This window comes from Candoia aspera, chromosome 2 (assembly GCF_035149785.1).
Source record: "Candoia aspera isolate rCanAsp1 chromosome 2, rCanAsp1.hap2, whole genome shotgun sequence".
Lineage (NCBI taxonomy): Eukaryota > Metazoa > Chordata > Lepidosauria > Squamata > Boidae > Candoia > Candoia aspera.
The window spans coordinates 259310958-259333906 of NC_086154.1; the positions used below are offsets into that span (position 1 = coordinate 259310958).

Below are 22949 nucleotides of genomic sequence, written 5' to 3' on the forward strand. Positions count from 1 at the left end.
GGGAAAGTAGAATGTGTGAGAAGGAAACTCAACACAACACTGGTTTGATCGTGTTAGGTATAAGTTGAAGTAGAGAGGGACTTTGACAGGCTTTCAAGATTGATGTCAGCCCTTTGAAGTAGAAAGGTCAGGGTATAGGAGTTGCTAGGAGTCTTGGAATGCATTTTAATGTGGTTAGGTAAAGGTAAAGGTTTCCCTTGACGTAAAGTCCAGTCGTGTCCGACTCTAGGGGGTGGTGCTCATCTCCGTTTCTAAGCCATGGAGCCGGCGTTGTCATAGACACTTCCGGGTCATGTGGCCAGCATGACGACTCGGAACACCGTTACCTGCCCGCCGAAGCGGTACCTATTGATCTACTCACATTTGCATGTTTTCGAACTGCTAGGTGAGCAGGAGCTGGGACTAGCAACGGGAGCTCACCCCGCCGCGCGGTTTCGAACCGCCGACCTTCCGATCGGCAGCTCAGCGGTTTAACCCGCAGCGCCACCGCATCCCTCTTAATGTGGTTAGGGTAATCTAAAAAAATCTTGAAAGCCTGTCAAAGCCCCTCTCTACTTCAACTTATACCTAACACAGTGTTATTTTGAGTTCCTTTTTCACGCATTCTACTTTCCCAGGACACGCCCATGATCTGAACAGATATGTAATTGTTCTCCTTCACCACTGAATATTCTGAATACTTTTTGCATGTTTAAAATTTAAAAGACTTTCTCTTTCTTTTTAAAAATACTGTTTGATTTTGTTCATCTCTAGTGAAATTGGGCTATCTTCCAACGGGGAGAAGTGCAGAAATCTCTAGTTACACACCATTAAGCAACATGTCCAGGAGGCTGAAAAATAGGCATTATTTCAACTTTTTGTCTTTTTGACATTTTAATTGCCAGAAAAGTAGCACACAGGTTGTGAGAGCCTCATCTCTCACACAGAATGGGGTTGGTGTGAGAATACCATGTGACGTGCCCCCATGGAAGATAAGTGGTAGCAGCAAAAATTACTAAGTTGTTACTCTGAAGCTGGAGGCAGAACTAGAATGTAAAGACCCAGAGGGCCTCTGGGAGAGGAGATTTGGGACCTCCAGCCTTCCACCGTACAGGTTCAACAGTTCCATTACAACTCCAGTTTGGGGTTTCTAATCCAGCACCCCACATTCCAAAACCATTCAGGCCTGGCAAATCTGGTTAAAAATAGAAAACCGGAGACACTTATTTAAATGCTTATTCCTGGGGAAAGAGGCCTTTCCCATTCTGCCCTATCTAGATTCTAGGTGCTAAAGGTGGGGTGGGGGATCTCTTACTTAAGTTGCTCTCAATGTAATTAACTGCCTGAGTAGAATTCTTTCACCTGGGAGAAGTTAGGAAACAGGGGGTGATGGTGAGGATTCCTGGGGAGGGTCTGGCTGGTTGGTGTAAGTATTGATGATAGACTTCCCCCACCACCACATGCTCCTCCATTACCTTGCTATACAAAGCCTCCTCAGTAGACCATTTTCCCACTCCTCTCTACCTTGAACACATCCCTCTGCTAAAGTTTCAATAGCCATCCAAACCATTCTGGATTTCAGGTCAGATATTTGCTTCTTCCTGCCTGTATTATTTTCAATGTTTCCTCGATTTCTTTCGCTCCATTTTCCCCCCGCAACCCGAGCCAGCTTCTTCGACTGGTTTAGTGATTTCGGTGGGCATGCATTTCAAGCACATTGCCTTCCAACTATTATCTTTAATATGCCCGACTTTCATGCGTTTTATTCCACATACATCGTAAAGCACCAATAAAGATGTCTAGCCCTTTACATTTCCCTCAGTTCAGGCAAGCAGGAGACAAAAACTAGGTTGGTAACATTTCTTACTTCAGTAGTAATATTTCAAAGGCAATCAGGCTGTAAATGTTAGATCCAAAATGCTTTTCACCTGTTCTCGTATTATCTGTTAGACTTTTTTCCCCCTCAGCTACCAGTACAATGAGGGAATGCGGTTCATCAGATGCTTGAGGCCAGTTCATAAGAAAACACACTTTGCTTCAACCATCTCCTAGCTATATTGCCCTCACTGATGATGCAATGACATAGTTCTTCTTTAGCCCGTTCACAACACTTCTCCTAAAACCTCCTATCTTTCTTTGAACACTATCACTATACAACTCCTCACTTTAACCCTGGGCTGAGCAGTTAGCTGGGAAGAAAGTGAAGGACAGGAAACCTCCTTAAATATGTTTTAAATTTCAGTTTCCTCCAGCTACACCACTGTTTCCATCAAGTGTTTGTTGAGGATTGGTGGTGTTGGTTTCCAGCACCATGAAGTGGAAAACGTACAGAAAACTTTAGAGTAAAACCTGACCTAGATATTTCCAAGACTAAGTAGCCTCTTCCCATAAGCAGTTATTTGCAGGAATCACTTGGAAGATTCAGAATTCATCCCAAGTATGGATTAATCTATCAAAATGTCCCTTTCTGGAACAGGGAGTTATAAACAGTAGTGGTTACATGTCTTTTTTATTTATGCAGGTATTTCTCCCTATGTCACCAGCTAGTTGAGCTGGCCAACTAGCTCAACTGTCAAAAGGAACCTAGACAATTTCTCACTCCAAAATTGTATACAAAAGGTGGTTGTGTGTGCCTGATATTAATGAAAGAATAAGAAAAGGTCACAGAGTGAATTCAGGAATGGTATTGCCTCAGGTTATAAAAGGTAAAATATTTTTTGAGTTGAGCTCAGCTCCTGGAGGACACCTGGACAGGTCCATATACTTTTTGTGGCAATGTTATGGAATTGGTTTTCCATCCCCTTCTTCTGGGATGAATTTTCAACTTCCCAGTCTACTGTGGGCTTTTCTGGTAGCCTCCCCTTCAAGTACTAGGCAGATTTAATCATGCTTAGCTTTTCTCCAAGAAGGTGAATTTGGCTAGTTGATGCCACCTGCAGAATTATAGCTTGGCCTAATCCCAAGCAACTTTCTAGAAAGATGCTGGGAATATCACTGGCTAGATTGATACAGTGATGCAGCGAGAAATGAATAAAATTAGCTCCAAGCAGTTGAGTAATTCTCTTATACAATGGTTTCCCAATTTAAAACATAATTTCCTCAGATAGGTCAATATATTCAGTTTAAAGTAGAGAGCGTCAATTCGGCAAAGATAAAGATAAATGAATAAATATTATGGCCCTGTGTAAGAAATGTGTGATTACATACAGGGCACAAACATTTTGTCTTTTAAATTTCCTACCGTGAAACACATACAAGTGAGTATTTGAATGTCAGCAGCACAGCTTAATCCCCTTGCAATGATTTTCTGCAATCAATGGAGTTATTGCAATCTCCGATTAATAACTCAACTCTGTTTTCTTGTTCTGCTGAATTGCTGCTAATGCATGATCGATGACAGTTTAGGGGAGGGGAAAAAAAGCTATTATTTCATTTTCTCCCATCTTGGCTTTCAGTAATACAGGGGACCTTGTTCATTACTTAGATATTGTTTCACTTTATCCTCTTACTGCCTTCTTTCAGACCACATCAGTAACAAAGTAGGGAGAGACGTAGGTCCTAGCAATGGTAGGCATGAAGATGGCATGAAGCAGGAATGTCATTTTATCCTTGGAACCCCTGGGCTGATTACAGTCTTACACAGGAACCCATTCCAGCCTCGCTCGTTCCACAACAATGACAGGGACTACCCACCATATGCTCTCAAAATTCCCCAAATGCCCCAAAATATGTATCTAAAAAAGTGCACATTCCTCTCCAGATGTCCTCTCCTTTCTCCACATTTCTGCACTGGCTAATTCTGTTTCCTCCCTCAATGTCTTTTGCTCTGTGCTCCCTCTGTGCTGGAATAAGCAGAAGGGAAATTGGGATCTTAATTAGGGTGACCAAATCCGAGCTGCAAAAACGGAGAGAACCACCAGGTGGCAGCAATGAGAAACAGAAGTCTTTAAAACAGGTCTCTTTTGCAGGAAGACAGTAAAACTGCAAGGAAATTTTAGCAGAACATTGCTTTCATCAGCGGAACATGTATCTCCATTGGGATGAACCAGAGTAGGGCTGCCATATCCGGGTTACAAAAATCTCTTTGAAGCCATCTAGTGGTTGTCTCAAACTTTGCAGCCCAGCAACGGTTGCCTTAACCTTAATCCAGACTGTTGAAGGACGGGGAAAGCAGGGAAGGGGAAGGGTAGAGAAAAATCAGAAGGGTAGGGCAGTAATCATTTTGTTCCGATTTCCAACCAAAAGGAGGATCAGCAGAAGAATATCATGCTAAGCATAACAGAGAGTGGACATGAGTGTGAGAGGCAGCTGGGAAGAAGGTGCAGGTCTCAATCAATAACTAATAAATGACAGATCTGAATTTAAAGATGCATCCTTATTATTATTATTATTATTATTATTATTATTCTAACCTGCGGAGATGAAGGAACGCTGTGTAGCACTGCTTGCGGAATTCCTGATATTGTTCACTCTGCGTCCCTCCCATCCCTTCCACCATTTCCTTATTCAGCTTCATGGGTGGAGGAAGAGGCTTCGGATCACGTCCCAAAATGTAGCCAAAGTCAATGTGGAAAAGTTTGCCTGCATTGGAAGGGTCAGAAAAAAAGCACTACCTGTTAGATTTATGGCTGGTAGGGAATTCACAATGCATTGCTCTCTCATCAGTACTTAGCTGGAGAACGTCATGGAGCACCAAGCCAACCTTCTCTTTGCTGATGAGTGAGCAGTGGTAGCTTTCCCATGCCAAAATGGGTCAACAATGTGGAACCCGGCTGAGTTCTGCCTATTCACTGCAAAAGCCTTTTCAGGAAGCAAAGTCTTAGGCTTCTTAACAAGGGGAAAACTTGGATGGGATGTGGCACTGTTGCAAGAAGTCGCCCATCCACTGCTTTGGGTAATGGCCACATATGGGATTTGTGCACATGCCTTTATGACTATTGAGAGGGGGAGAATTCAAAGACACTTTTCCCTTAATAGAGGACCTGCAACTCTCTACATCAGCCTTCTTCAACCTTTGACCCTGGAGGAACCCTTGAAATATTTTTCAGGCCTCGGGGAACCCCTGCACATTCAGGCTCCAGTATAGGCCAGAAGTTACAAAATTATTAGTTTCATGGGTGGGCCTGCATATATGCATTAACAGTGTTCTTAAACTGAAAATAAAGAATGAAACTTACCTCTTTAATGTGAAGTTGCCTGAATTTGGAATATTTTTTTAAATAAATCATGATCTCCCAGGGAACCCCTAGTGACCTCTCGCGGAACCCTTGGGTTCCACAGAACCCTGGTTGAGAAACCCTGCTCTAGATGTTGCTGAACTACAGCAACCAGGTTAGCAACATCTGGATAGCTAGTCTTTACTACCAGCTGGAAGCTAAGTAAAGTCAAACCTGGTCCATACATGGATGAGACATCACCAAGGAATTGCAAGGTTATAGGTCACAGTAAAAACAAAACAAAAAGAATACAAGCAAAAAGAAAACTGACCAGAAATGCCAAGAAAACAACATTGACACAAGAGAGCATCCTTACCATTAAAAAAAAAAAAAATTGGGAGAGGACCACTGCCTTCACACTGTCATTGGAGCTTCCTAGAAGCATGAGATCAGCTATTTTTTAAAATAAGATGCTGGATTATAGGGGACAGAATTTTGATCAAGCAGGGCTCTTCTGAAAATTAAGGTGGTAGATTAATGGCTCTAGGATTAACAGCGCTATTATCCAAAATTCTTGTATTCCACGTCTGTCTGTCTATCCATCATCTACTGGGTTTTATGCTGTTTGAGTCATGAAGTGATTGGCAGGACTAAACCAGAAATGTGGGAAACTGAAATGTGCCATATTTTAGAAATGACACACTATTGCTTTTATAGCAGGAATGTGGAATATTGTTTCCTGGGGGCTCAGGTAAAATGCCTGTATTGAGCATGGGACTTTTGGACTAGTGATAGCAGCATAATGAATTTAAATTCATTTTTCAAATGTCATACAACAGTTGACAAACCATATAATTTAAATGAACAATATAAACAAACAGTTTATGTTGTAAAGTAATCACACACACACACACACACACACACACAATCCCGAAGTCTTGATGACTTCCAAACAGTGGGGTTATAGATAAAAAGAAGATAGGTGACCTTGATAAGCAGCAGTTGCTCTATCAATTTTTGTCCCACGTATAGGAATAGTAAGACAAGCCCAAACTATATGAGTTATTGAGTTCCTCCTTATATCTCCTGCTGAGGATTTTCTTAAGAGCCATCAGAGATATAGTCTGTGCTCAGTTGGACCCAACTTCCTATACAACCATATTTCATCCTGCATTCATTACGGAACAGAAATTCCCAACATCAGTTTCACAGGGCTGATCTAAAGATGAGATTTAAAAAGCCCCGTCCCACAGAAATCAACTCTGTTTAGGCCATGCGGATGCAACGCCGCCTTGGGTTACCTCCCCTCTCCCTCAGAAGAACTGTAAAGGATATTAGTCACATAAAACACAACATGTAAAAAAAATCTTTTTAAACCAGCAGGCTTTGATCAATGTTGTAAAATCACACTAGTTATTTAATTACGGACATTTAGAGAGATTCTTCTCACTGCTAATTTATTTCGAGCCTGTCATAATGATGAGTCTAGAGATACACGCTTTTTATATATGAAGAAGAAGACAACAGAATAAGTAAGTCTTGCGACTGTAATTACACTTCTCATCCAGCTCAGTATGAAGGGAATAAGAGGCGTTAATTAATCTTAGGCATATTTGCATATGTAACTGGTACGATAGATCTTGTTCTCCAACACATTTCAAAAGCCATCAGATCAGCAAGAAAGACTGTCACAGTAGTGGGGTGGGGAAACAGTCTCCGTTCTTAATACATGGTTCGTCTGAGGAACTTGCACAGGAAAGTCAGTGCTTGGAGCAAAGAAAAAAATTGCGCTTAAGGTAACTTTACAACTGGTCCTCGCACTTACAACTGTCACAGCCTCCCAGTGGTCATGTGACGACATTCGGGCACTTTGCAAACAGCTTCCAACAAGCAGAGTCAACGGAGAAGCCGGCAGTAAAATCACAAGACGCAGTAATGTGATGTCTCACTTAATGACCCATGATGACTTGCTCAATGACCCACGACTCATTTAATGACCAAATGGGGAGTGACAGTATAAGTCTGTTGCGGCCATGTGGTGTTTCATTTAGTGACCATGTTGCCATGTTGCTGATCCCAATTGTGTCACTAAGTGAGGACTACCTGTACTATGGCTTGTTTAGTGAACTTTCATAGTTATAGCTGTTTCCCAACTCTGTTTCTGGAGCCCAGAGCTAACTTCAAGTCCACAACATACTTGTTTCAAGAGCCACTGCCTCGCAAGTATATGCAAGCCAACAATGGGTTAGATAGAATGTCTTTAAAGACATCTTTAACTCGCTGAATTGTGAAAATGGACTTGCCAAAACGATGCTAGGAAGTATCTTTAGAGGACACCCATCTTTCCAGTAACAGGAACATCAGTGTGAAGTGTTCTTGTCGATGGGACCACTGAGATCGAAGCAAGTGTTTTCTGTATAGCATATGTTGGAGCTAAGAGTTCTCTAGGTTATATTTTCATCTAGTATAGACTTAGCCTTTTGAGACAACGGTTGGCCAGGAAAGAGGGCAGAGGATGGAAAAATCTATACTAGGGTAGTGATATTTACCTTCTTGGCTCACAATATTCACTTGGTGGCCTTAGGATAAAAGTGTGTAGTGCTATTTTAAGAAATGCTCCAGGTGGTAAAGTGCAAAAGCAAGATGCAAGGGAAATACAGTGTTTAAAACCAATTATCTATTTTTTTTCTGCTGCACATATTGATTTAATTATTGGGCTTGAGACATTATAAATAGCAAGGATTTGCACAATCTCAATGCTCATCTGTAATATTAAAGGGGAAGAGATATAACTGAAAAAATGATAGAATTCTAGAATCCTAAAATGGGAAGGGGTGCTGGATGCCTCAAGTCCAACTGCTATTCAGTGAAGAAATCCAAATTAAATCATTCCAGATAAATGCCTATTCTAACACCACATGTTCACCTCCCTTAGTCAACCCAGAATGCCTAGATTTTACTTCTAGATCTGACAAGCAAGCCTTACTACTCCACATTCAGGCTACATTTCTGCAGGTTGCACACCATGCTTAATTTGATGGAATTGGAGAACTAAAATTACAGGAAATGGCAGGCAAGGGCTTAACACATGCACGTTCTCCTTGGAGGATCTTGCTAGAAGATGCTGTAGCTGCCTTGCCCTGGTGTTCCAATCTCTCTTTCAGCTGCTGCCAGCAAACCCAGTTTCCCTATAGAAATCTACACAGACCGATTCAGCCAAATTCATCGCATTCACACACTGCCCCCTGCAGTACTCTCTTTATGCTTCCCAGGGAAAAGGAGGGGAGAGAAAGCAGGAATAATCATTCTCAGGAGCTGTTGTGATCAGCATCTGAAGCAGTATCACACCAGACAACATGCCAGACTGTACATTCATCAAGCCCGGCATTCATTGTTTATTCTGACTGACAATAGTTTTCGCAGGCAAAGCTGGATTTTTCGCATCCTAATCCTTTGAAATGGAGATACAAAGGGTTGAAAGTGGAAACAGCTGCAAACACAGATGTGTTTACCACTGTACTATGGTTCCACCTGTATAAGCTTAAGGGGAACATATTTCAGGAAAAGAGGAGATTTCCAAAACACAAACATATCAAATGATCCGGCCCCATTTCTCAAAGTCAAGGATAGAGTGTTTCACTTTTTTTCAGAGGGTGAAAACCACAATTGGTGGCGGCTTTCTCTCATCACTGAGTCTGTCCTCAGCTAAGACAGCATGGGGTGGGGTGATATAGCAGGTATTTCTGACTTTTCTGTCCATGGTTATAGGAGCAAATTCAAGATAAGGAAAAGGTCTTCTCCACTCTACAATCAAAGGACACAAGTGCCCTTCAAAACCAGTCCCTGGTAATCAGTCTGAAGAAGCCTAGTCCTTGGAGCACTTGGTCCTCTCTGAGCTTGGTTGTTGGCTTGCAGACATTTCATTGCCCAACTAGGTAACATCATCAGTATGAGTGAGAGTGGGGTTTGCTCATTGATCAAAACCCACACTCACTCGCACTGAAGATGTTGCCTAATCTGGCCATGAAATGTCTGCAAGCCAACAACCAAGCTCAGAGAGCACCAAGTTCAACCTTGAGCTACAGAGATCCTCTTCTATTGTCATGTTATCTGCTTATAACTCTGCACCACAAATGTCACACTTGGCACATATTTTTTTTTAAAGATGAACTTGAGTTTTGAGTTGGGAGGCCATATAAAGGATAGGATAGGATAGGATAGGATAGATCAAATTAAATTGAAATCTCCGAGCACATTCAGTACAGGGGACCCCAGAACCACTCTGGCAATCGGTTCCAATGTCAAATTGCCTTCCTGTAACTTAAATCAGTTGTTCTTTGGAGAGAGAAAAAAAAACAGGTCTTGACTTTCTTGTCTGTAATATCCTTTCAGCTATTTGAAGTGTTATTTCTTAGTCTCCTCTTCTCAAGGCCAAACGCTGCCTGCCCCTTTGACCTCTCTTAAGTTTCTAGTCCCCTGCCTCTTCAAGGTTCAAGTTTCTCTAAATCTTTCTTCAAGTGTGGTGCTCAGAGCTGGACACAGGACCACAATGTGGTCTGACCAGGCTGGACAGGGTAGGACAAAATCTACCTCTGAATCACTTGTATCCATACTTAAACTCAGTCCAGGTCATGTGATAACTCCCCATGTATTCCATCATTTTTCCATTCTGTCCCATTATACATTCCAATTTTGCCAGACTTGGGATGAGGGAGCACACAATTCTGGATTGCAAATCAAGGATCTTGGATCCAGCTACATAATTCAGGACACAGAGGCAGGGTTTAATCCCAAAGGAGAAATGTTGAGCAAATGGACCTGTAAAACTATCAAATACAAGCAACATGTGCCACTCCAAGATAAATTTAGCCTAGGTTCACGAACTGCCCAAGTTAACAAATTCAATTGCAGTGCTCACACAGCACGCTATGCTCAATGGAAGAAACCACATTAAGGATTAACATGCTGAGTTTTCTACAATGTGCTGAAGCACAAACAACTCATTCCCTTCTGAGCCTATAGTTACATGCTGGGCAAATTCAGCCACCATGTGCCATCCAGAGAGATATTTTTAAGCATATGTCTAAACTTATTTAGACCGCTATAAGGCCACTCAACTCTGTGATGATTCTAGAAAGCACACAGTATAAAAAGATATAAAATACAGACAGTGTTGTCACACTGGTATTTCACTAGGCATCTGGAGGCAGAAGATTGAGGAGCAGGGAGCAATCTAGGACCACAAGCCAACCTCCTTATTTTGCCTTCCATAAACCAGAATTAGACATGTTATAGGAAGGGACTCTACAGAAAGAACTTATAGGAAAGGAATTCAGCTAGGAGAAAGGTCTGATTAATACTGTAACTGAAGATCCAATGGAAAGGAAAGAACCTCTTTATTCAGTCTGAATAAAATTATGGTCAATATCAATCTAATTAACTACCACTAATAAATGCTTATTAAACATGCACTGTATTTTGAATGCAGTCGAGTGCATAATAGCTACTACATTTGTCTACAACCCAGGCATATAATTAACAGATCTTGAAACAGGATGGGTGTGTGTGTGTGCGTGTGTGTGTGTAAAAGAGTCTGTCAAGTGCCAATTAGCTATGTTATTTTATAAAGAACAAATTAGGCAGATTGGAAATGATGCCAGCTTTATTATAAATCCTTTTAGGAGGTTTATTTTCTTTTGCCCATCTGCCAACGTCTTAAAAAAGTTGGCTTGGATGACTTAACGGCAGTGATCAAATTGTCACTGCAAATGTTTTTTGTTTCAAACTGCTGGCACCAGTTGCCTGGAACACGTGTTTATCGCCTTGGCACGATGATTCTGTTTGCATAATGCATTTAATCTGGTTCCTTAATTAACCCATTCGCTGGGCTTAAAGAACACGCCGGGCCATCAATTAACCCAATGGGTTAGACCCACCCAAAGAAAACAGTGTTAAAACTAAGCACAGTTTTGACACACTGTTCAAATGCCGCCCCTCAGTTTGTGACTGATCCAGTTTTGCGTGCTGTGTGAACACAACCAGGAAGTTCTGAGATAAGGAGAGCTCAGCTCAAAGTTCAACCCTATTTTTCATACCTGGTCCAGAACAAGCGCATGGGTGGTCCCATTCCTGGTGGGCTGGCCAGTTGTTCAGTTTAAGCTAATGAGTGTTGGCAGTGATTTTTTTAAAAATTATATTCATCAGCACACTAACCCTCAGCCTCACTGTTCATCTTCAGTAGAATGGGCTTGGTGTAAAGCTCCCTTCACTTTGCTCGCCTGCCATTAAGCATTAATGCACGTATCAGCCTGCTACACGCATAAGCTGAAAGAAGGTAAATCTGTGCTGCCTTCATAGACATTCCTTCAGTCGTGAGAGCAAGGACGGCTGCTGATAAGACACCTGGGGCTCTTAATCATCCCAACAGACTAACAAGCTAGGAGGGGGAAAGTCAGGAGTGAGAAAGGACTTGCTGACAAGACAGGTGTCATGCTCCCAGATAGGGAGTCATCACAACAGGGAGAAGGGGTGGGGGATGAGGTCAGAGGAAAAAGAATCACTTTGAATGCTTGGTGCCAAAATCCTCACTCAGAGCTTTGACACCATCCTATGTTAGTTGGATTTTTCATAAAGAATTCTTTAAGCTTCCTGATGGACTGTCTACAGAATTTCTAAGTTTAGATCCTGGTACTGGGACCGTCACACTTGGGTCCTGGACCATCTGCTGCAGGTAGAACATGGCTGTCTTATACGTCTCAGTTGGCAAGATATGCTATATGTTCCCACCTCTCCTGAAACTAAAGGGATCGGGACCGGGATACAGGCCTCCTCTGTTGCCACCACAGCCCCATGGAATCATCTCCTGATCTCCAAGACCAGGATACCTTCCCCCTCAACTACCTTTACAACAACTCTCTTTTTTAGGATTGTAACCCACTGCTTTTGTTGCACTGGATCAGCTGAGCTTACTTATTAATTTCATCCTTGGATTGCAATTATGCGTTTCGTGTGTTTTAACTGTACCCTGGATCACACAACGGGGGTGGCATGGAAATTGTGTAAAATGAATTAATAAATAATGACATAATAACGCATTTAACAAAATGTAAAGGCACTGCAAATAGTTGTTTGCTGAATGCTACAATCATCCCATCTTATTAAATTACTAGGACTGTTAAATCTACAAGTTATGCCTTGTTAATTCTGCCTTCTACTCCCAGTCCTTAGCTATCTTTTACACGGTGTGGCTCCAATTGTTTCATGGTATTTTATAACAGTGTTAAAATTGCTTTAACAAGTCTTACACTCACACACAAAGACACACAGCCACAAAGAGGACATAATTTGATTACACAGGGAAGATGCCACAATAGGAAAAAGCATTTTTTTTTACCTGTCTTGGTGAGCAAAAGGTTATCCAGATGTCTATCCCCAACTCCTAGTATATATGTGATCACACAATATCCAGCTGAAAATTAAAAAAAAGCAAAATTAGCATCATTCCCTGTCATTGTTCCTTCCACTGAAGATCAAAACCAAACTGAAGCAAGATGATTCTTATATTCAGAAACCTGTTTCAATTATTCTTCTCTTTATTGCAAGGAAAGATGATATTTATTTATTCATTCATTCATTCATTCATTCAATTTCTATGGCGGCCCATCTTAAACAAGTGACTCTGGGCAGCGAACAATCATAAAATCAATTAAAAAAAATACATACACATTACAAAAAATAAATATATATAGCAGCCAAGAAAAAATCATAACAGTAGATGTTAATTTAACCAGGAAACTGGGCCCTTCGCACACTCGGGGCCCCAGGCCCGGGCACAAAGCCAGGTCTTCAACGCTTTCCAAAAAGCCGAAAGGGTCAGGGCCGTCCTAATCTCAGGAAGGAGGATGTTCCAGAGAGTAGGTGCTACAGCAGAAATGGCACGTCTCCTGGTCCCCGCAGGCAGCATTCCTTGGCCGATGAGACCCGGAGCTTGCCCATCCTGCTGGACCAAATTAGACAGGTAGAAACAACTGGGAGAAGACAGTCCCTCAGGAAACCCGGTCCCAATCCATGAAGGGCTTTAAAGGTGACAACCAGCACCTTGAACTGCACCTGGAAACACACTGGCAACCCATGCAGTTCACAAAGTAGTGGTGTTACATGTGTTGAATATCCGACACCATTTACTACTGGTACAGTTGCATGCACCAGCTGAAGCTTCTGAATGCTCTTCAAGGGCAGCCCCATGTAGAGCGTGTTGCAATAGTCCAAACGGGAGGTCACAAGGGCATGGGTGACTGAGCAGAGCCTCCTGGTCCAGGAATAGGTGCCACTGGCGCCCAACCTGAAAGTGCACAAAGGCTGTCACCTGCAGCTAACAACTGAGGCCCTTGAAGGTCTGCCATCTGGAGCCCAGGAATGAGCTCGAGGGGCTGGAACTTGCCACAGGAACAGTATACCTGTGGCACGGTTCCCATGAACAGTCCGCCCCCTGTCTCCCATCATATCTCCTCCTACCCATCACTACTGGGATATTATAGCCTGCTCCCATCCCTTCAGAGCCTTCCCCCTTTCCCTGTCCATAAAGGTCCATGTCTAAGCCCACCCACCCCATCTTACTCACACAACCAACAATCAACCCACCAGGGCCCCCCTAAACCCAGACGCACTTCTGCAGAGCACTCAGCACCTCCAGCTAATCAGGGACCCAATTCACCACCATATACCACCACCCAATGTCTTCAGCCAGTCCCCTTTCACTAGACTGGTTAGGCACCCAGATAACCACAGTCCCAGTGATCCAAAGCTCCCCCCCTCCCCAGCTCTCAGCTATGGGAAGATAAGCAGAATCACAATCCACAACTCGCTGTCTTTCCTACTCAATGACTAGTATGGTTCCCTAATCCAAAGTCTCCAAGTCAGAGTCCTCCTGAGTTCCACGTTACTTCCACTTGAAAACAGCCCACATGAAAATGGCTGTTACAAGATACCTCTCAGCTCCTGACCAGGAAGGAGGCAAGATGGCTACCCAACCACGTGGGGGGATACAAATTGCAGCCGCAGGGCCCAGGCAGCTGCAACAGGCCTGACCCAGCCCTGCCTCCATCACAGCAAAATCCCCCACCTCCGCACAACCACGATGGAAGGAAAAGGGACCCCTCATCTGCAGCCCTATAGCACCTTCATCCTCGCTGCAAAGTACACATCCCCTCTGCAAGCTGATAGAGGGCTTCATCCGTCATCATCAACAGCGACGGCCTCCTTCCCACTGCCACATCCCCATGTGCTGCAAAACACATGGGACACATCCAGCACAAAGCAGCTGATCAGTGCATCTGGCAATCCAACAGTCCAGCTGCCACCACTGCCGGCTCCAGTTCCCCAAAGCCAATTGTCCAAGCCACAACCCAGGTAAGGGAGTGAGCACTGGGTGCCTTGCACAATTCTGTCCCAAGCTGCCAAAAGGCCCAGGCAGGCCAGACAGAGGGTCAATCCAGCCTGGTCTGGTCAGGAAATGACCCTAGAAGACTCTTCCACCAACCAGTCCAAAACATTAGACCTCCAACCATCCACAACATACTAAAATCCTCCAAACAACAGCAGCCACTCCATACAAGCATCCCAACTCAGTGCCACGTTGGGAAAAAAAAGACGCATGGAAATCTCTCCGGATTTCACTCCCTCAAGCACAATAACCCTGTGAGAATGACAGATCTAAAGTCAACCGGCAATTGAGTGGGACATGACTGTGGGGCTCCCCAGTCCAAATTTAAAACCTTCAGTCCAGTGATGAAGAAACGCCGAGGCTGACCAGGTTTCCTGGAAAGTTCTGGATGAGAACAAGCCGAGAACAAACTCCTTTGGCTCCTCAATTAAGACAGCTTTGCAACTGTGCTGCATGGCCCACAGAGTCTCAGAAGTCTCAATGGCCCCATCCGGCCCACGAATGCTGCAGAGCAAGGTGTTTAGCAACCCCCTGCACAAATCACAGGCGGTTACTTTCAGGTCTTCTGAACTGCAGACAGATGCACGAAACGATGCACCACTGCTTACCGCAGCTTTTCACATACGTGTCCATAACTTCTGCACTTATTCCGTGGGGCCCCGTTTCGCTCGGCGCGTATTTCCGGAAGAAGTTCTGCAAAAGCAAGATAAAAGGTTTATTTCTTTGCCCAGCACAAAATGAATCCCCAGGATGGGCTGCGAACAGGATCTAGGAGAAAATCCATCACTGCGTGCTAATGCTGCAGATCTCTTCCTCTTCATTCATATGCATATAGGAACGCTTAAAAAGGCTTCAAGACTCAGCGGTGAACGCGCCATAGATCTATACATATAAATGGATCAACTTAAGCAATGAACACCCAAGCCAATTACATCTATTCCCTTTAGTATTACATTGCAATGCTTAGCTTGCTTCCAAAATAGTGCAAAGGAAAGATTTAAAATCACTCCTTTTACAGATACACCGGGGCCACTCTTCCTCTAAGTGAGCCCCATCCTCTTGAATTTCAGGTGCTGAGCTAGTGCATAATTACAGGGAATGTGAAATGCTTCCAAATGCAGATATATTCTCTGTTGTGCCTGGGTTGCAAAATTTAAACAGCATTAGCAATTCAAAGCAATGCTGAATAAAGATACAAGAAGTGAATTGCAAAACGCACATTAATGTTTTTTATTGACGAGAAGGGGAAAGAGCCTTCAGGTTCACAGCTGCAAGTCCAGCCATGAGTCGGCCCAAAATATGATAAAGTAGGCAAGAAGACTTCTGAATTATGGCCTCTCTGGATAAGCGTTTGGTTTTTAAAAAGGAGCTCTTACAATGTTCGTCTCCAAAGCGGAAAATTCTGCTTCATTAATACAACTAATATCAGTTGGGAAAAGTCATGCCCTCTATGACTTAGTTTTGGGGAACAAAAAATAAGAACTTCAGTAGCAGTGACCAATCAGATCACCCCTTTTCCACCCATCTTGATGATGTCTGGGTGTATAGGACTACAACTACCATCACCATATGGAAATCACTGTCTGTTACTGTTTAGAATGAGAGTGGAATGCCGGTGGGGTTAACCCAAACCATGAGTTTTCTGAGGATGTGAATTCAGCAAGAGATTTGAAAGATTTAAAAAGGTGAAAAAATTAGGCCTCTTCCAAGGGTAGCTTGAACTCTGGTGATTTCATGAACTTGCCCATACCTTTTTCTTGGCAACAATAAGGAATTGGCTTGCCACCACCTTATTTTGGGATGTTTTTCAGCTTCCCAGTCTACCCTACACCCTAGACATCACAAGGTGGTCCCTCATCCAAATAACAACCTAGTCTGACCCTGTTTAGCTTTCTGAGAGTAACCAAGGCTGCTTTCTTGCTGCCACCTAGTGGAGAAAGAAAGCACATGTCTAGAAATAGAACATTTAAATGAATCATACTCCCTAAGATCAGTTTGGGGAGGTAAGTTAAAAGAGAGTAATGTGTAGTTTGTTTCACATTCATGGTCCAGAAAAGACTCTTTAAATGTTCTTTCATTTCCAAATCCCTCTTCTATTTGATATATCTCCATCCCCTTTAAAGGCTTTGGACATTGTCACCTACAGTAGATTCATGCCAGAATCAGGGGAGGCTGGACCAACCAAGCTCTCCATCCGCAACCCTGGCCAAATCAGGACACAAACCTGGATGCTTTCCTCAGTAGCGAGAACCTCTGCCACTGGTACCGACTGGATGAACTGCATGAAACCTGGGGAAACAGAAATTAAAAACCTAAGACTCACAGCTCAGGAGCATCTCAAGTTCCCCCTGTCCCCCAGCCTTGTTGCATTGAAGGCTCATATTGGGAGGAGAGGCATAGAAACATATTTTTGCAAAGTGGGGAGAAGACAATACTATAGATAAAAAAGACCTGTTGGTATTCTAAAAAAAGAAGTGGAATTACTGAAAAACTGACTGGAACTGAAAAACTGAATGGGAATATGCTTTGCAGATAAAGCAGGGAACAGACAAAGCAGAATGCATGTGTTTGAACCCGGATCAAGGTTTTTTTTTTCCACGTTGGGTGCATGGACTCTTTGAGAATGAGAACTTTGTAAATACCTTTTTACTCCTGCAAGTTGGGGAGGAGGGGAGTAGAGGGAGGTAGAAGCGGAAACAGCCTTACCATGCTTTGTGCTGGTAGCCAACACTTTGTAGGGAGTCAGCTTCAAATCCAGGTTCTCTTTGCGTAAGAGCTATAGGTAAAAGTGGTGACCAGGGTGAGAAATTTGTCAGAAACAGTCTGCTTTTGCTCAAGGATAATGAAATGGCTACCATGAAAAGCTGAGTAGATGTAATTTCAAAAGCAAAACATTGTCCTGTCTTTATTCTTCACATAGAATTCTAGAAGTGGAAAGGATGCTTTAAGATGTGCGGACTTCAACTCCCAGAATTCACTGGTGACTGGGGAATTCTGGGAGTTGAAGTCCACACATCTTCCAGTGGCCAAGGTTGAGAAACACGGCTCTAGAACAACTCACTGCTTGGTGGAGGGATCCAATGAAAGCATCCCAGACCAACAGATGGGAGTCTCCACTCTGTGTATATCTGAACTCCCTCCCTTTCAAGAAATCTGTAGCATATAATGTCTCTTACTGTCTTACAACACAGACACCTTTCTTTTAAAAAAATTGCTGATTAATGGAAAGGCCCACCTAGGTGGCAGAATCTAGTAGACCAAAGCTAAACAAGATGAGATCTGATGAGTACATGGATGGCAAACTATCAGGAATACCAGGGCTATAAACTAGACTGGGATGCAAGACACATCCCTGATGTTGCCAAGAAACAACATGGACATGACCATGAAGTCACCAGAAGATGAACTGGATTCAAGGGAGTTTTTTCCTAAGCTGTCCCAAAACCACAGTTCCCCAAAAGTTAAGCAGGGCTGGTTAGTCCTTGGATTAAACACCAGATAACCCCAGGGCTGTAGGCTGAAACTGAGAAATCCTAAAAAACATCCTGAAAGAAGGCCACTTCCATATGATTGCCCAGAAAACAACATGACCTTGTCTCTGCAATCACTAGAAGTTGATCTGGGTTCACAAAAGTCTTATCTTTTGCCAGTTGAAGCACCGGCTTATAAATAAATTTCTCTTCAATTTCTGTATTTACTCATTTTTCTTTTCTCTTGGCTACTAATTATTTTTCCAAGCCCTCAATTTCCAAGTGGATCACCTACTATTACTGCTCTGTCGCCTTCTCTACTGTTTATATTTAGCTGACTCCATTTAATTAACTTCTTTAACCTTTGCCATGGGCTTTAATACTTGTTCTGGATGGGATTCAGTCCTTTCCAATCGCTGTTAAACATTTAACAGACTTTTTCCTTTAGTCTGCTCTGGAACCACTTGGGTTTCAGAGGGCTAAATAACTACATTGCAAAATGTCACCTTGTCCATCAATGAAATGATCTGGAGAATGAGTTGATCTTGACGTAAGTCATCCCCGTGTTTGAATATTACAGGGTATTTATCCCCATCTTCGGTCCTGAAGAACAGCTGAGCTGGCATGAGGGCACTCTGATCAGGGAATGAGAAAAGAAGAAATCAGAATGCTCAATCGTATAAGGAGTAACTTCTGTTTGAAGAAACACGGGATGATTTCTTTCCCAGGATATAGGAGTCTGCAAATAAAAACGTACACTTCAAAAATAAATAAATGAAAACATTCTAAAGCATGAGAACAAAAGAACAGCCCTGTTGGATCAGACCATGGGCCATCTCGGCCCTATATTTTGTTTCTCACAGAGGCTTCAAGAAATCTGGATCTCAAGGCATTGGGATGTCCCCATCAGAGATCTCATGATGGGTTCCAGACAAGAAGGTCAAAATCTCACAAGACTTAAAGCGGGAACGTTGGTGTTCTGTGAAATTTGGTGATCTTGTAAGAGGTGTGTGGTGTGTGGGTATGTGTGAATCACGCTTGGCCATGCAAAAAGTTATTGATCTTTGAGTTAATCTTTATGTCTTTATATCTTTTCAACCAGTAGAAGGCTCAGAAAAACTGATGGGCTTTGAGAAAGGGGGCGCATCACACAGCCTGCTGAGTAGGCAGCACAGAAATTATTGTAAGAAATCAAATAAATTAACATGTGTTACAGGCTTTATTCACAAGGTTCAAACTCCTTGTCAGCCATGCAAAAACGTCCAGTTACTCCTTGGGCCGCTAAAAATGCAGAATGCCTTTGTTTAGGCCTGGTGGAGCAGTTCATCATTCCAAGCGAGAGAAAGATGTTCTTTTTGCAGACCCATTTCTGAAGGAAAGATACAGGAAAACATAACTGATTTTTTCCCCCAAATCCAAGGAATGCTCAACTCTCACAACAGAAGGGGAGTTTATTTTATTTTATTTTATGTATTTACTTTTCAAATTTCTATCACCGCCCATCTCTCCCGAAAAGGGGACTCTGGGCGGTTTACAATAAAATCACAATTAAAACATATAAATCACCATATAAATCAATCAGTAAAAAAGATAAAATAGATATACAATATAAAATCCAAGCAGTGCAGATCTTGTTTGTTTGGGAGAGATCTATCATACTGGCCACCCCCAAGATGACTTGTGGGAAGAAACCTTCAGTTGGAAATCTGAGCCAATACAATTGGCAGGCAAAGTTTCAGCCCTGTTATGGGGAATATCATCTGTATCTTCTATATAATGGGGAAAAAATCCAGTCATTTTGTCTTCTGCATCTGCCTTCAAACATCTCAATGCTACTTAAAAGGGCACAATAATGTAATTGGAATTGAACGGAAAAGGGTGGGGGGGAGGCAGAGCCATTTTTCTTAACTGGGGGGGGGGACCCACTCAGGGGAAGATAACTTTAAAGCAATTAGCTCTCCTCCCTAATTAACTTAGATGGCAATTCTATTTAAAGTGCCCTTTCTGAAAAGGCCTAATTTGTTTAGCTGGCAATTCGTCTCTCATAAAAAGAACAGGAAGAGGAAAAAAAAAATCAATTAGCCTCTACAAATAAATGTATTTATCAGTTTTACATGACCCAGTCCTCGATCTCTCTTCCTTTCGAGCAATGAATGTAAAAGCAGAAAACCCTTTTTCCTCTGTTGACCAGATCCCGCTGCAGTTCCAGGTTTTTCAGCCTCTTTCTCTCCTTGGGACTCCATCTCTAACTAGTATTCCCAAAAGATCTGGAGGACACCAGGTTGGAAAAGGCAAATGCGGCTGAGCATCAGGCATTAAAAAAAATAGGGCACAAACAAGGCACGAGGAAAAATCACAGAAGGAACTGAGATGCTAGCATTCCCCACTGTTAGCTCTGGAACACCTGCAAAAGCTGCCAAGCTGTATCGCAGCAGAAAAAGAATGGAAATGAAGCTTAGTTGGGTTTTCAGCCAATTACAATGAGTTTCTTCCTAGGTGAAGGTGTGAGGGACCCAGTGGGACCTCGTGGCAACTGTGGGAGGCAGTGTCATGTCCACTGATTCAATGTAGTTTATACATCGTAACGTTTCCCATACCATGGCGCTGACACGCGCTTCTGTTTGGGAGGGAGCTGCTGTGAGACCTTGTACCAAGCTCTGTATGTGAAATCAGGACAATGGAACGTGTTTGGGTTATGTTCTCTGTTCAAGGCCTTTTCCCGCAGACCATCAGAAGCCGTTAGGAGCACCTGGGATTGTGAACTTGAGAAGATTCTATGGGGGGAGGGATTTCATTTGCACCGAGGGTTTTTAGTTTGCATTTGGCGCGCTTTCATCATTCTCAGCTTTCTCTGTGATCCTGCATACTATTCTTTAATAAATCAGTATCTTTGAATTCCTACTTATGAGTCTGATGGTGTTTTAGAATAGGCAACCATTACAGGCAGGCAGTGGTGTTCTTCCCTGCCCAGTGGCTTGGACTAGGGTCAGAAGATAGCATTATTGGATTGCACAGCAGGAAAGGTGCAACGGTCTAGACCTGTGTGAGGTAAACACAACTTCAGAGATGAGTGGTGATCTAAGAACAAGGTGAAAGGGAGTTTTCAGAGAGGTTTTACAGGTAGTCCTCGCTTAATGACTGCCCTGATTAGTGACCAAAGTTACAACGGCATTGAAAAAGTAAATTCACAACCGGTCCTTGAATTTATGACCACTGCAGCGTCTCCATGGTCATGTGATCATCATTTGCACGCTTCACAACCAGCTTCCAACAAGCAGAGTCAATGGAGATGGTCGTAAAATCACAAGCCGTGGTCATGTGATGTCTTGCTTAATGACCCACGGTGACTCGCTTTATGATCGAATGGGAAGTCCGTTGTGGTCCTGTGATGTTTTGCTTAGCAACAGAGTTGTTGGTCCCAGTTGTGGTTGCTAAGCAAGGACTACCTGTATTTACTTATTTATGTATTTACACAAAAATGTACAGTATGTGGTCTGTTTGGGTGTGGCTGAGTGTACTCAGGCATTGTCCTTTGGAAACAAGGCAGATTTGGAGACCTGTCTTGGCTACTGAAACACACTCTACTTGGAGGTACCCTTGAAGACTGTCCAGAAGTTACTACTGTTGTAAAATGCAACAACTGGGCAGCTGATTGTAAGAAGCTTATGGTAAAAGATTTGCACTGGTTGCTAGCTTCTTATTGGGCCCAGTTTAAGGACTGACATTTGAAGTGCTATTCATCTTGGACTTAACCATTTCTAGGAAACAAACCTTCCTACGTATTATAGTTTGCAAGAAAGGTTCTTCTGATCTGCTTCCAGGTTGTGGGACATCCTCCTTTGGAAGTTGTGTCTGAACCCCCTTCCTTTAGGAAATAAGCCAGACTTCTAATTGCTAATTAGGTTTTGTCTTCTTTTTCATTCCTATACTAGAATGTTTTTGGTACCCTTCATTCAATCACTTATGTGCTCAAACTAAGAAGAAAGGTGGAACGCAAATAAAGAAATTGTAAATATATACATATACATATAAATATATAAATATTTTATCATATGGCATAGCAGTTCGGTGTTCGTGCTGCTTTTTCTTGCTGGGAAATCCTTGTGAGGTCCAGCAGCCAGATGTGTAGACTATTTAGCTGTGAATTTAGAGCCAGTTTGGTCTAGTGGTTAAGGTGCTGGGCTAGAAACCAGGAGACTGTGAGTTCTAGTCCTGCCTTAGGCACAAAAGCTGGCTGGGTGACCTTGGGCCACTCCCTCTCTCTCCGCCCAAGATCCGATCAGGCATAGCTGGAGAGTTCTAGTCCCACCCTAGGCATGAAAGCCAGCTGGGTGACCTTGGGCCAGTCCCTCTCTCTCAGCCCAAGAGCCAATCAGGCATGGTAGGAGAGTTCTAGTCCTGCCTTAGGCATGAAAGCCAGCTGGGTGACCTTGGGCCAGTCCCTCTCTCTCAGCCCAACTCAGTGCAATGTAGACTAGCCTCCTCGTGGTGCACCTTGGGCAACATAAATATAAATAAATCAAACAGATAATCAGACTACTGTGGCTTGTTCAATAAACCATGGTTGAATAAGAGATGACTATGACTGTAGTACTATGTACTATAATTTTATTTGTTTGTTTGTTTGTTTATAAATTTTGTCACTGGCTATCTCCTCCCACCAGAGGGACTATAACTCGAGAGAGCCAGTTTGGTGTAGCGGTTAAGGTATCAGACTAGAAACCGGGAGACCGTGAGTTCTAGTCCCACCAGAGGTATGACGACTTTGGGTTGATCACTCTCTCTCAGGCCTGGAAAGGAGGAAATGGCAAACCACCTCTAAAATCTTGCCAAGAAAACTGCAGAGATTTGTCCAGGCAGTTGCCAGGAGTCATCAGCAAGGTGTGCACATACACACATGCT

The 22949-nt window shown here is 43.0% G+C and overlaps 1 protein-coding gene across 2 annotated transcripts in view; it reads right to left on the minus strand.

The window, feature by feature from the left end:
* PIK3C3 (phosphatidylinositol 3-kinase catalytic subunit type 3) overlaps positions 1 to 22949 on the minus strand; it is a 93096-nt gene that overhangs the window by 37347 nt on the left and 32800 nt on the right. The window contains exons 17-22 of one of the 2 annotated variants that reach the window (XM_063295875.1): positions 18554 to 18682; positions 17284 to 17353; positions 16802 to 16866; positions 15186 to 15270; positions 12529 to 12603; positions 4392 to 4560 (exon numbers count right to left, since the gene is read on the minus strand). In XM_063295875.1, coding sequence (XP_063151945.1) covers positions 4392 to 4560; positions 12529 to 12603; positions 15186 to 15270; positions 16802 to 16866; positions 17284 to 17353; positions 18554 to 18682 — 593 coding nt within the window. The remainder of the gene's footprint in view (positions 1 to 4391; positions 4561 to 12528; positions 12604 to 15185; positions 15271 to 16801; positions 16867 to 17283; positions 17354 to 18553; positions 18683 to 22949) is intronic. The other variant, XR_010067371.1, reaches the window with a different exon arrangement.